General features: G+C 39.7%; 1 protein-coding gene across 3 annotated transcripts in view; it reads left to right on the plus strand.

The window, feature by feature from the left end:
* Larp4b (La ribonucleoprotein 4B) overlaps positions 1 to 14,690 on the plus strand; it is a 73,274-nt gene that overhangs the window by 41,001 nt on the left and 17,583 nt on the right. For all 3 annotated transcript variants that reach the window (XM_040755576.1, XM_040755578.1, XM_040755577.1), the window contains 6 exons: positions 5,529 to 5,607; positions 7,153 to 7,289; positions 9,080 to 9,183; positions 11,904 to 12,014; positions 12,883 to 12,936; positions 13,023 to 13,232. In XM_040755576.1, coding sequence (XP_040611510.1) covers positions 5,529 to 5,607; positions 7,153 to 7,289; positions 9,080 to 9,183; positions 11,904 to 12,014; positions 12,883 to 12,936; positions 13,023 to 13,232 — 695 coding nt within the window. The remainder of the gene's footprint in view (positions 1 to 5,528; positions 5,608 to 7,152; positions 7,290 to 9,079; positions 9,184 to 11,903; positions 12,015 to 12,882; positions 12,937 to 13,022; positions 13,233 to 14,690) is intronic.

Genomic DNA, 14,690 nt, shown 5'->3' on the forward strand with positions numbered 1-14,690 from the left:
AACCCGATCTTGAAAAACCGGGAAAAACAAGTTATTCTTTATTATTCTTTTGACAGTCTAATCCACGTATATGCTGAAATGTGGGTCATTTCCTCCATTACCTCCCCCACCCCAAAGCTCTTCCCTGCCAGTCCTCTGTAGTGTTTAATTATGGTCACTTCCTGAACATGAGTTGAGGCTTGTCTCTGGGACATTGGTAGCTTATCGGTTCCTGGATCACTGAAGCAAGTAGCCCCTTTCCCAGCACCCATTAACAGTAGGGGTAGCTTTGTGAGTTTCCCTCCCCCACTAATAGTGAATGAAATGATAATAGGTGCAGTGAGGTCAGTATAGTGCCATGTCATGTGCAGAAGACGCTGGCAGTACTCTTCTCCAGCCTCCAACGATTATATTCTTACTCTCCATTGTCTCCTAGATTACCTGAGCCTTGGAAGAGGTGACATAGATGTCCCATCTAGAGAAGGCACTCCATAGTCACTTACTTGTCACACTTTAATCGATTTTCAGGAAAGACATTACTTTTTTAGAAGAATAGCTTTCAATTCACAGCAAAGTGGAACAGAAAATCCAGTACAGTTTCCATATGTGCTTGGCCATACACCGTGTAGCCTCCCCCACTGTCAGTAACACTCCCCAGAGTGTTGTTTTACAGCTGATGAGCCTGTATAGAAACACCATTATCATCCAAAGCCCATGGTTTATAGGTTAGATTAGGCATACTTCTTGGTATTGTACATCTCACGCACATAACATTTGTTGTCACTGTGTAATATTGTGGATAGTCCCACTGCCAAAGCAGTCAGCTGTGTTTTCTATATCAACCCTTCTTCCCCAGCCCTGGACAATCACTGTTTTTGCTTTGTCTTTGTAACCTTTTCAGGGTACCATAGAGGAATCATTCACTGAGTAGCCTTTTCAGTTTGACCTCTTCTTCTTAGTAATATTTATTGGTGGTCCTTCTATGTCCTCACATTGCTGTTTTAGCCTGAATTATTTATTCTAGTACAGCCCAGTTTATCCAGTCATTTGTTGAAAGATGGTTTGACAGTAATTAATAAGGTGATGATGGATATTAATATGCAGGTTTTTGTGTAGATGTGAGATTTTTTGAATCCTTTGGCTAAACATTAAGGAATATGATTACTATATTACATGGTAAAGTATGTTTAGTGTATAAGAAGCCACCACCTGTCTGCATGGTGCTCATGCTGTTTTAGGCATGTTATATTAGGCTTTGTTATTCTTCATGGAGATTTGACTCTCTATCATTAAAGCAGCTTTCCCTGCTTTAAAGTCTGTTCTTCTGAAACAAATACAACTATCTGTGTTTCCTTTTGGTTATTGTTAACATGCCATGTCTTTTTTTTGTCCACCTCTTATTTTGAGGTAAGGTATTGTCATGCTGGCCTGGAACTCAGTCTTCCAGACTTCATCTCCCAAGTGCTAGACTTCAGAAGTGTACTACCATGCCCAACTTTTCCTATTGATTTCTTTCGTTCTTTTCTTTTATCCTGCATGATGAAACATACAGCATGAAATTTACCATCTTAACTCTGTGTGTGTGTGTGTGTGTGTTCGTTCGTTCTCTGCAAGTGTTACATGTACTTTTAACCTGAGTCATCACTCCAGCCATCTCCACATCGTTTCATTCTTTGTGCACATAGATGCTGAGCTTCCCAGCACTGTGAAGAGACTACCTTTCTTCTTTCTTTCACCAGCCTAAGCATCCTTGTTAGAGATCATTTGACCACACACATTTTTGTGTATTGCTGTGTCATTATGTCAGTATTACCTTGACAGAATTGGAGAGACAGAAGAGAGAATAGCATTTCAACAACTTTTGCTGGAAGAGTAGCATAGCCATATGCCATAAACTAAAACAACCTCATTCATGTTTGATACCATACGTTAAAAAATTAATTTTAACTGATCATAGGTGAAACAAAAAACATAAAACCTTAAGCAATAAAATAAATACAACGTGCTTGATCTTATAGTAACATTTCTTGTGTACAATCTCTAGAGGAAGACCAGTAAGAGATAAACATAATAAATCCAATTTTATAAATATTTTAATTTGTCATTTCAAACAGAGGTAGTATCTGTCTGTAATCACATGGTAAGGACTTGTACCCAATAAAACTCAGTGAAACCATCCAGTAAGAACCTGAGCAAACAGACACAGCAGCACTGAGGATGTCTATGTACATGAGGCTGCTGGAGCTTCCAGTTCACACCCGACGGCTCCAGAACTAACATCTGAAATGTTCTCAGCTCCAGGAAGAAGAGCAAACTCAGGATAACTACAGAGGTCAACAGAGAGGTGAATAGAAACATAGCACAGAGCAGATCGCTCTGTCTTTAGGAGCCAGAGCCTCAGTTAGAAACCTGAACTATAGTTGGTAAATTCTAGAAGCTCAGGGTGGTCAGGACAAGAGTTTGAAAATCCTGGAAGCCCAGTCAGAGGGTGGGCACTGCTACCTAGAGCTTCCACAGGGCCTAATGGTGACTATTAGAGACAGTTCTTATGCGTCTGGCAGAAGGAAGTGGGAAATAACCATTGTAAGTATGTGACAGCACTGTCCACCTTGACAGCAGTTGCCCCCAAAAGCAGCCACACCCCACAACTAACCTTTTCTCTTCCCATCTTGTGTGATGTGTTTACCACAAATCTAAATGAATAGTGGTACATTCTACCCATGTCTTTTTTCCTGTGCAGGATCTTGCCTCCAACACCACATTACATTTAGTCATTATGTTACTTTGGGCCACTCACTCTTAACCGTTCTTAGACTTTTTTGTTTTTGGTAATCTTAACAGCTTTGAGGAGGTGCAGCCACGTATTCTGTGATTGATATAGCCTCCTGTTTGAAAGTCTTCTGATGTAATTACTATTGCCATGTTTATATTATGGAGTAGAGAGAAGTCCATAAAGTGCATTTTCATCATGTGACAAGAGTACACACGTGGCCACAAAGAAACTTAATATTGTGGTTGCTGACCTAGATCACCTCCTGAAGTCACATTGATATAACAGTTCTGTAGTTAGGGTTGAGGAGTGGCTTAGACATGCCTAGGAGACCACTGTTTCATTTATTTTATTTTTCTTTATGTTATTTTTAAAAAGAAAATGGCCTCAGTCCTGTAGATACATCTTGCTGGTGTTAAGTCATCCAGAGTCTCACTGTTGTCACTCAGTCCCACCTGTCCTCATGTGAGCACTTCTGTCTCTTGCCTGACTGCCGAATAGTCATGAATGTCCTGCACTAACTACTAGATCAGTTTCCCTCATACTTACACAGTATCTTCTTTTATCCTTCAGCATACCTATGTCCCTTCATCTAGGTCTTTCAGAGCAGTGTCCCAGCCTCCTGATCAGTCCCCCCTGAATCTGTTCAAGGCTCATAGTTGTCCTTACAGTTCGATAATTGCATTTACCCAGCTCTTTAAAAGCCTTATTCTGGACAGGTCTGTTTTTGTTTTTGTTTTTGTTTTCCCCCTCATGATTGAACCTTAGGCCTCTAACAGCTTGGCAGCACTCTACCTACCTATGAGTTATATCTCACCCTGGTTTTTAAATACCTATATTTATGAATGTGTACGTGAGTGTGCATGTCTTGCACATGTATATGCATATGGCTAGAAGTCAACCATCGGTGTAGTTCCTCAGGAGGCATACCAGGTCTCTCAGTGGGATCTGGGGCTCACTAATTAGGCTGGAGTAAGCTCCAAGGAGCTGCCTGTCTCTGTCCTACCCCCATTCCCAGCCAGTATTCAGTTTACAAATGTATACCATCACACACAGCTTAGTTACATGGGTGTAAGAGATTGAACCCAAGTCCTCCTGTGTCTGCACAACAAGCACATACCAACTAAACTATCTCCCCAGTACCCTGTATCATTTTTAGTTGGTGATTCCTTCACACCGCTAAACAATTTTCTTCTCTTGCCCCCCTCCCCGCCTCCCACAATCTACTTCACATTTCCATAATAGTTGTTATGGGCCAGCAGATACATCTCTGCAGCCACTGGCTTTCCTATTGCTTCAGAGTGGAATGTTGAAATGCCCCTGGGCTAAGTGGCAGGGGTTTTTGTCTTCCTTACTTGACTTGTGCTCAGTGGTTTGAGTCCTGAATGGTGGTCTGCCCTCAGTGAGTGTGTTAGCCTCCTAATTATACTACTGTGACTGTCTGTGCCATGGAACCATGGTGGTCTTTCCAAAATGTCACCCCCAAATTGGTTCCCAGTCACATTCAAATTAAATTTCAAATAGCCTCCTCAGTTTTACCAGCCTCCTTACTGTCTGTTGACTCTGCCTGTCAGGGCCTCTGCCTGGAACTTCACTTCCTCTTTCCTCCATTGCTTCAGATGGCTCCTTCGATGTGGGGTCGTAACAAGCTGCTCTGGCCCCTTGCCCATGCTATTTTCCTCTGGGTCACTTCAGTTTCAATGCTGGCAGTGGCTCCTTTAGCTCTCTCAATGGAATGTTGGCCTCTTGAGAGAAGGGGCCTTACTTCATTTAGACTGAATTTGCAGTTCCTGTAACAAGTAAATATCTCTTCAATATGGGGGTGGAATGTGAGTTTAAATGAGATGACCAGGGCAAGTCTCCAGATCAGGAGTTAACAGGCCAGGTTTTCACTTGTTTGGTTATTTTAGCTGTTTAGTTTCTTTTTGCTACTAAGGTGGATTTTGTGAAAGTAGTATATATAACACTGTTGTGAACTGTCTATTCTAAATTCTACTTTTGTCATTGCTTTTTCATGGTCTTTAACCTTGACTTTTAGACTACAAGTGTCTTTGTGTTTGCTTGGCTGACTTATGTAGGAAACACTCTTTAGTACTCCAATGCCTTTCATCTCTGTGATATTAAAGGCTAGTTCATAAGGTGTCCTGAGTGATAAGGGTGGCAGGGCCCTTCAGCCCAGAGGCCACTGTGTCTCCTGCTGATGTCTGTGACCCCATACACACAAATAACCTACACTGCCAGCAAACATCTTTCCTGAGCTGTTTCCTTTGAATGTAAAAAGAGCTTTTGTGTTTGAGAATCTGATTTAATGTCTTCTCATGAGGACTCTGTAATAAGATGGTTTCTAACTTGTCCCTTTAGCTGGAAATTGGAAGGCAGATTTAAAGTTCTCCCATAGAACTTCATCCAAATGGCCCGTGTGTCAACATCTCCAGCCTTTGCTTTTCTTTGTTTCCATCTGGTTTTGCCTGTTTTTAGCCTTTCTTTGTTCTGATTCTTTCCTTCAGATTTTACAGTTACTTAGAGTCAGTCAGTGTTCTTGTCTGTTACCTGAAAAACCCTTTTGTGAACTGTTAAACTTTGTCAGTGAAATTTAATCATTGTTTTCTCAACTGTTTGTTTTGTTTTTCATGGTTTAATTTTTTTCTAGCAGGTAAAATAGCACTTTTCATATTATTGTGCTTATATGCAGACAAAAACATTGGAGTGCTGTATTGAATTGCTTGCTTGGTAAATTTTAAAGCTATTTTTTTCTGAGTTGTTCATTATTTCTATATAGGAGGAAATGAGTCTCAACCAGAAAGCCAGGAAGACCCCCGGGAAGTACTTAAAAAAACGTTGGAGTTCTGCTTATCTAGGTAAGGCTGTTAGTAAATTTTCTAATGCCTAATATTTCTTGCATTGTACATAGTTTATTGGCTACAAATGTGAGTTTTCATAGTATTTCATGTTTATAAATGACTAATTTCATGCCTGTCTAGTCTTCAGAAGTGCTGTAGAGAACTGGATTCCTTAGGCCAGGAATCCCCAAGAAAGAGTTTGCCCTTAGATCTATTTTTGATGATTGTCTGGACTTCTGTTTCACTATGGATTCCTGTATATATACAATATGTCATGAATCAGTCTGCCAGATAAATAGCCGTTTTACTTCTATAGTGCTCACATTTAGGTACATGTTTGGCTTTTTTTCCCTTAGACGACATTTTGTTGTTGTTAAAAACTCTAGTCGAACAGTCGAACCTTTTAAGTTAGTGATGAACGTTTAAGTTAGCAGACATGTGGATGGGGTTGAGTATGAAGTAACTGGCCGCAAATGAAGTCCCTTGTAGCTCTGAGGACACCACCATATCTCATGAAGGTCCCAAAATGACAAGAAAGCATATTTAAGAAGATGGAACAATGCCCAGGCCTCCTTTCTCCTTCCTCTCATCACATCTTAGCACAGTACTGAATTTTAGCAGTTGGTATGGTGTAAAAACGAAAGGTCTTGGGCCAAGGTTGCGAAGCCTAGTTCTCTGCCATTCACAAAACCTGCTGTAGCATGTGAGATAAGGGATAAGCAGTTTCCTCTCAGTGAGTTAGTCTTTTTGACTGAACTCTTGACTTGACTGACCTTCACTGAGAGACACCGTATGTAAAAGGGCCTGTGAAACCCATTACTGGATTTTAGTTTTGTGGTGTTTTTGAGACTTTGTGTGTTATATTACACACGGTCTTTTTTGAGAATTTGTCCTGATTGCTGATGGTGTGATGTACCTTCTGCCTTGTTGGCTCTGACTGCCTAGATACCCCAGCCAATCTGCAGTGCATCTAACGTGTGTCCACATTTTATGGTGTATTTGGGGTGCTGACTTTCTCCTAACCTTTTATATTTCTTGTAGCTTTTTAATTCATTTAGCTGGATTTCCTTATTGTTGAAAAATGCATTTTTAATTACTCAAATACTGTCCAGAACAAAAATGAGCTATAACTGTGTCTCATTTTGTTTGTTTATTTCCCTGTAGCTCTGGCTGCCCTGAAATTTGCTCTGTAGACCAGGCTAGCCTTCAACTAAGAGAGAGATCCACCTTTACCCACTTCCTGAGTGCTGGGATTAAAGGCCACGCCTGGCTATAACTGCTTTTTAGTTGTTTTGTTTTTCGAGACAAGGTTTATCTGTAGCTTTGGAGCCTGTCCTGAAACTGTAGATCAATCACTTTGGCCTCTTACTTACAAAGATCTGCCTCCCAAGTGCTGGGATTGAAGGCTATACCTGCATTTTAAAAGAATTAATCCATTGGCTAATTTTGATTGCATCAAGTGAGCAAATATCAGATTGTTTAGACTGTCCCACACTACATTCATGCCTCTGGTAAAACTTCTAAAGAAATATCAGTTAAAAAGAGTTTGTTTTCTTTCAACAGGGAGAATCTTGCTAGTGACATGTATCTTATATCCCAGATGGATAGTGATCAGTATGTGCCAATTACAACGGTAGCTAACCTTGACCATATCAAGAAACTCAGTACTGATGTGGATTTGATTGTTGAAGTGCTAAGATGTAAGTAGATGACGATTTAAGGTGAAAAGATTGTTGTCCTCACACTGTTTGTCTTATGAACTACCTTTTCACTAGAAGCCTTAGGGGTAAATTAAATACTTCTGGCCTCCTTTCTTTTCTGACCAGCTCTCTGTAACAAGAACACTGACTTAACCTGTGATTGAAACTTCAAGCAGATTATGGGCTAATTTAAAGAGAAGAGGAACCTTTTCATTAGAGATTTTATTTTAAAGACAGCTGCTAAATTAATGAAAGCCAAAATAAATAATGACTTTTATGAAGTAAACTATATTTGTTTAGCTACTAAAGGGATTTCTTTCCAACTAGTAGCTTAAGTTTTGATGGAAGATTGTTGTGATTTTTTTTTTCCTTAGCTATTGTAAATGAAGCTGTTTCTTGGAAATTTGACACATAATGTTAATGTTTAAATAGTCAATAGTAAGCCCACAGGCACTTCAGGAGTATAGGTCTCTAAAGTGTTATTTTTTGTATGAAAATTGTATCCCACTTGATTTTGGGGACTTAAGCACCTTTTCTAAAAAGAGAAAAATTTACTTTACCCTAGATGTGATTGGTGTAAAGGTTGTAGCCAGTTAGTTTTGACATGTGTACATGCGTGAAACATCGCAACAATAAGGCTAAGAATAGTTCTGCTCCGCCCTTGTGATGGTTTCTGTACTATATGTGTTGATTTTCTTTTAAATCAGACTTCTTCATTATAAAAATTCATTTTCTGTACTTAACCTACAAATTTCAGGTGAGTGGTTTTTCCCTGTTCCCTCCCTTGGAATTGAACCATATGTGGTACAGCTGTAGTGGCTTCTTCACAGAGAACATGGTACACAGGGTGCCAGACTAGCACATCCAGATTGCTTACAAACGTTTGGACGATTAGACATTGCTGTGTCTGAAAGTCTTATTTCTCTCACCAATCAGCGTGAGTGTGTGTGTGTGTGTGGTCTTATGTTGTCCTGTCCCTATGCATCTCAAAACTTTTCTTGTGTACATTGGACTTAACAGTAATATTAAAAGATTAATGTCTTCTTTTAGAACTTAGTTGAATTTAAAAGACATTTTAAAAAATATATTGGGAGGCCATCCCCCACCCCCCAGCATGTATGTCCCACATGGAGGTCAGGACCACATTTGCATTGATTTTCCATGAGCTGGCCAATGGGTTTGAGCACCTTAAAAGTGGAGCACCTTAATTGGATTTTCTAGTTACAACTAAAAATTTTCATTTTTCTATCCTTATACAAAAAACTAAAGACCTGGTAAGCATAATTATCAGTAGGAACTTGAAGCAATTCTTTACTTTCCAGTATTGCCATTTAGAATACAGACTTGGAGTGTAGCTGGGTTTGATTCCATCTGATCTATTTAAAAGACCAGCAATTTGGCTGTATCTATACTCTAATACACCAAGTCTGTTGGATTATTCTTAGGTATCATACCCCAATGTCATTGACCAAAGCTGTCAAATTTTACTGTAGGAAGGAGAAAGCCATTAACCCTATGTCTAGTGCTTTTAGCAGGACCTTTTAGATTTACATGTTCCTTCATTTTGAAAATTTAACATACAAGATGGGTGTACATGATTTGGTAGTTTGTGTTGGCTTTGAACATGTCAATAGTTTACCATGTGTACGAGTTTTTCTGGTGTGTTTAGTAATGAGTGCTCACATTCTGTTGGAGCATCATGTGAGTATGCTTGGTAATGCGTGTCCACATCCCGTTGGACTATCATATAATGTGTGTTTTACCATTTGTTTGGTTTTTTCTCTTCACAGCTTTACCTTTAGTCCAAGTGGACGAGAAGGGAGAGAAAGTAAGGCCAAATCAAAACCGGTGCATAGTAATACTGCGTGAAATATCTGAATCTACCCCTGTGGAAGTAAGTTATTCCTCTACTGTGGTACTTGACATTTTCCTGAGGGTTTTTTTTTTCCTTTTTTGGCATCTGTAAGGATTCAGGCAGTATGTTGGCCTGCCCCTGTCACCTGGCAGAATGCACTCAGACAGTACCCCTTTACAAGAAAGACCTTTGCCCACTTTTTTTCTCACTGTTCCTGTCTTCTCTTTACGTCCCTCTCCCCTCCCCTTTCTAATATGACTTCTCACTTAAGCTCTGTCTGCCTGGCATGTGTGTCCCTTCCCCTGGGTCATCCTCCCCTGCCATGGTATCCACCAAGATTCCCCTAACGCTTTATCATAGCAGTATCTATTTATATATATGTATTTCATATGTTTGTGATAGGCTTATTGGAGAAATACTCACAGAAACAACTTTTTACAGAATGTACACAATAATAATTACAGTGTGAAGAATGACTGTCGTGTCTTTTGGTCTCAGGATTCCTGTGTATATTTAAATTTAAAAAGATAATAGGGTCTGTATATTACAGTAGTTACAAATTACGAAGAGAAATGGGTTTAGATATGTATTAATTAAGAAATAAGAATAATGAGTGGGGAGGGAATATGATGGGGCGCTATCTTTTTACAGTTTGTTTTGTTTGCTTCTGTTCTTCTTTGTTGGGGCTTGGGGGTTTTTTTGTTTGTTTGTTTGTTTTTTGTCTCCTTAGGTATAACTTTTTTGGTTGGATGGTTGGTTCTATAGAGACAAGTTCTCACCATGTAGACCAGGCTGGCCTTTAACTCATAATCCTCCTGCCTCAGATCAGTCTCCTGAATGCTAACATTATAGGTACGTGCCACCATGACTGGCCCTAATATTTACCATTTTTAGTGCTGTCAGTAATGTCCGGTCTGCAACCCGCCATCCGCATGCAGCATGGGTTAACTAGGAATGCCATCTAACACAAAATTGTAAACTTACTTAAAACAGGATTAGTGTTTGTTTTGTGAACTTTGTTGAAGTCACTTTGTTGCCATGTCTAAAGGTTGAACAAGTCTGTCTCTTCTAGCCTTTCTGTCAGGTTCTGTTTATCCTTTTGCCTTATTCCTGTGAGATCTCTTGTGATACATACTTTAGTATACACATTTGTACTGAAAAACACTTTTTCCGTTTTAGTGTGTTTGGGAGAATCCTGATTTGGAGCTCATTAAAAGGGGTTTTTGGTTTTTGTTTTGTTTTGACTTGGTTAAAGTTTCTGGATTGGAGTTTGTCTCTTCCTGTATTTTAAACACATTGTTCTCTTCTAATCTGCATTGTTTCTGCTGGGAAAAAAAATAGACCAGTTTTTGCCTTTGTCCTCTCTATATGACATGTCTTTTTCTCTGGCTTCTGGGCTATTGTATCATTGGTTTAAAACAGTTTGGTTATAGGCTGGCTATGGCCAAGCTTTGAAGTTTTATCATTCTGTGTTTCTATTTGTCATTCTCAAGCTTCCCCTTTCTGAGCATTTGAAATGGACATTCAGTAACTATTCTGGTCTTTGTCTGCTGACATTGTCATTTGTTTTATTTTAAGGTTAATCTGATTGATCTTTCTCATTATAGCCCAGCCTTTTCTATTTATCTATGTGATTATTACTTCACTAGTTGCTGAATAGTTTTGAATTCTAATAAATATTCTAAGATGCACTTAAGATCCTTAGTGGTGTGCACATGTAGTCCCAGCTACTCAAGACTAAGGCAGGAAGGGTTATTTAAACCCAGGAGTTCAAGGCTATTCTGACCCAAATAGCAAGGTGCCCACTCCAAAACACAGGCAAGAAATAACTTGGCGTCAGTTTGGTTTCTGCACATTTGTGAAGTGGCTCAGAACAACCTTCATATAGGGCACACTCTTATTTACTTACTTGCCCTCTGTTCTTTAAGTTTGATATTCTGACTGCCCAGTGAACTGGCTGTAGGGTTATTTTACCTGACCATTCTAGATGGTTTGTTTCTGGCCAGTGGCCTAGAGAGAACCCTCCACAAAGCTCTGGAGACTTGCCCATTCTATGACCCAGAAACCATAGACTGAGCACTGTTGGCCCATTCTATTCTGTTCATGTTCTTTCAGGGAAGGCTCACCTACCCTGCTGATGGCACATGTTTTATCTTTCTGCTTTTTGTGTTGCTTGGAACTGTAAATCTAGTTCAACTTGGCCAGAAAAAAAGTTCAGCTAATGTTTTTGTTTTTCAAGCTATTTTTTAATTGTATATTTATCAGCTTACTGATTTAACAGTTTTCTTCTTCCCCTTCCCCTGTACGCTCCCTCCCCCTCTTCTAGCCTTTTCTGTCAAGCATTCATGTACCCCAGATGGCCTTGAACTCTTTATGTAGCTGAGGATAATCCCGAACTTGACTGTTCTGCTTCCACCTTAGAGCTAATATTACAGACAAGTACCACAGTGCTCACTTGATATGGTATTGGAGAGAAGACCCAAGCCTTTTTGTGTGCTAGGCAAGAGATGCTTCCAAACCAGTTCCATCCCCAGCCCCCACTGTTCATGATTCCAGTTCCTTGTCAGTAGGGAAAGCTGTCAGTAGTGATTTCTTTCTCTGGCATGTGATCCTGTAGGTGCTCCCTGCAGTGTTTCTGAAAGAGGGTTAGACGTGCATCATAACTGCATCATAGCATGCAAGTAAGTTTTCCTCCTAATTTGTGAGGACAAAAAATAGCATAAGTGGGGACTAATTTCTAACTTCTTTGTTTCCTGTAGGAAGTAGAAGCACTATTTAAAGGAGATAATTTACCAAAATTTATAAACTGTGAATTTGCCTATAACGACAACTGGTTTATTACCTTTGAAACAGAAGCGGATGCACAGCAGGTAAGAGCTTTCCTCTCCCCGCCTATGAAGGACATAGTTTACCATCAGAGTGGGGCAGAGGTCAGGACATCGAGGTCAAGGGCTAAGTGCAGAGAAAACTGACTTCTAGCACTACTGAAAGCATGTCACATTGCTTCTTGAGTGTATTGTGAGTAAGCACTCTCAGGAAATCAGATCTGGTCTCATATCTGAGAAGAGACAAATTTTGTTTGCAAAGTGGGGAAATTTGAATCTATCCCTGACTTGTGAGGGACACCCATTGTGTGGCAAGGTGCTTTCAAAGTTATTGAGAAGTTTTGTGCTCTTAGAGAGGAGTCTGGTTTAGGTGAAACATACCAACAAGTATGAAATGTTGTGGTGTGATCAGAGGGTTAGAGAAAGAATATAGAAGCCTGAAAGGCCAGAAGGGAAGAAGCACCGTGCCAATGGGTGAATTGTATAGGTGAGCATAAGTGCAACTGAGGAGCCTCTGAATGAAGTGGGGGCCTGATAAAGATTACATCTGTAGATAAACATGGGGCTCAAATATTTCAATCTTTTCCTTTCAAGCACTTCCTTTCCTATACTACACAATCCCAGTTTCAAGTTGGGATTAACATGAGGAAGGCAATATTCTTTTTTTGTTTGGCTTGGGAATGTGTATGTGGTATTCATTAGTACTTATAAAATTATATGTAAATATTTTACAATAATTTGGGGTGCAGATACCATAATAAGGGTATTTTTAGGGATCTGTGTCTGGAAGAGGGTCAGGAATCAATCATTCTTTTGGATCCTGTCAACTATAGTCAACCATACATGACTTTTTGAGCTGTAGAGTTAACTTACAAAGTTAACAAATTGGTATTTTGAATGATTTTATTCCTAGGCTTACAAATACCTTCGAGAAGAAGTCAGAACTTTTCAAGGAAAGCCAATTAAGGTAAGCAAGACCATTGCTTATAGCTTCTTTATTATCTGATCAGCATTCTTAAATGTTCTAATTGTAACTTAAATGTCCCCAAACAGGCACGAATTAAAGCAAAGGCAATAGCGATAAACACATTTTTGCCAAAGAATGGATTTAGACCTCTGGACATGAACCTTTACACACAGCAGCGTTATGCTACATCGTTTTACTTACCTCCAGTGTATAGTCCCCAGCAGCAGTTCCCTCTGTACAGCCTGATCACCCCCCAGACATGGTCAACAACACATAGTTATCTTGATCCACCCTTGGTAAGCCTTTTTCTTTCTTTCTTCCTTTTTTAAATTTATATAACAGAGATTCACGTTTTAGATATTGTACTATTATAGTACTATAGTTTGCTTAGTTAATTTAAATTATGCGATAAAGATAAGAGTCCTATGTAATGCAGAATTTTAATGCTGTGATCCTTGCCTTCCTCCCTCCTGGCATTTCCTTTCTCTGAGACACAATGCTATAAAGACTGCCAGTTAGAGTCTAACTGGTGTCCTGATGAACAGAGTAGCATGACCATGACATGAGGAGTTCTGTCATGGTGGAAGAGGTATTTCAATAGATTCCTAACAGTCTAGGAAAGTAGGATGCATGCTGTCTGTCTCACAAAACCGTATTTGTTCTCACACCCACCTTAGGGTTAGGTAACATGCTTAATCTTTGACCTTTGTTAAGGTTTGTGTTTGGAATTCTTAAGTTTGTATTGAGTGCAACCATTTTTCTCCAGCTTCCCTCTACAGATGCTGGGAAATTTAGGTTCTAGTTTGGAATCGATGATTTAGTGAAGTAGAATAAAAGAAAATCAACAATTTACCTTGTATGGTAAATTCCTTGAAAGTGATGTCCAGGTTACAAAGGGAGGGTGAATTCATATCTATAGGTTTGTATAACAGATTTTGATGTAATAAAAGGTAAAAAAAAAATAGGATGCATAGAAGGTAATGGTCAGAATGCAGAAAATGAAGTTAACTTTGGAAGCGTTCATGTCCAGGATGTGACTGGACCAGGTCAGAGAACAAGTGGAAAGGTGGGTGCTCAGGATCAGGTGTCTGGTGCCAGCCACCTGTCACCTAGAGACAATACTGCTCACTGGCAGGCAAGCAGTGGAGGTATGGAAAAGAGGGAACTTGAGACAGGTTCAGGCTTGAAAATGCAGGTCCTGTTAGGTACTGAACTATGAAGATAATATCTGAAAAAATGAGTATGGCCAGGAGCTGTTACTCCAAAAATAGATACAAATAGAAAGTAGCATTAAACTTACAGCAAGGATTGATGAGCCACTGTGTTATCTCTTAATTAGGTTTTTGTTTTTCATGGGAACTTATGAGAAGGAACAAAGAAAGGAAGCTCTGAGGATAGATTGTGTGCAAAAGCACCAAGGTTGTCACAGATCAACTTCAGTTTCTGAGTAGAGCAGATGGCTGGGGACAGGGTTGGAAACTTGCCCTTGTCAGAGTCCCGAGACACATTGATTTTGGCTTGGATCTTGTAGGAAGTAATCTAGAACGTTTGAGAAATGAGAGCACACTGCAGGATAGGCAGAGTTAGAAAGGAGTCCTCAATGAGGCCCATAACTCCTCTCCCCCCAGTTCTAGAACCACTGTAGTAAAAAGTTATGTCTATCTCCAAAACTTTGAAATGGCCAGAGACAAATACATGGGGGCATAGGTAAGACTGTCTAAGTAGGACTCTGGTGACTCAGGACACAATAGCAA

The sequence above is a fragment of the Mesocricetus auratus genome, unplaced genomic scaffold (genome assembly GCF_017639785.1).
Source record: "Mesocricetus auratus isolate SY011 unplaced genomic scaffold, BCM_Maur_2.0 Super-Scaffold_100013, whole genome shotgun sequence".
Taxonomy (NCBI): Eukaryota; Metazoa; Chordata; class Mammalia; order Rodentia; family Cricetidae; genus Mesocricetus; species Mesocricetus auratus.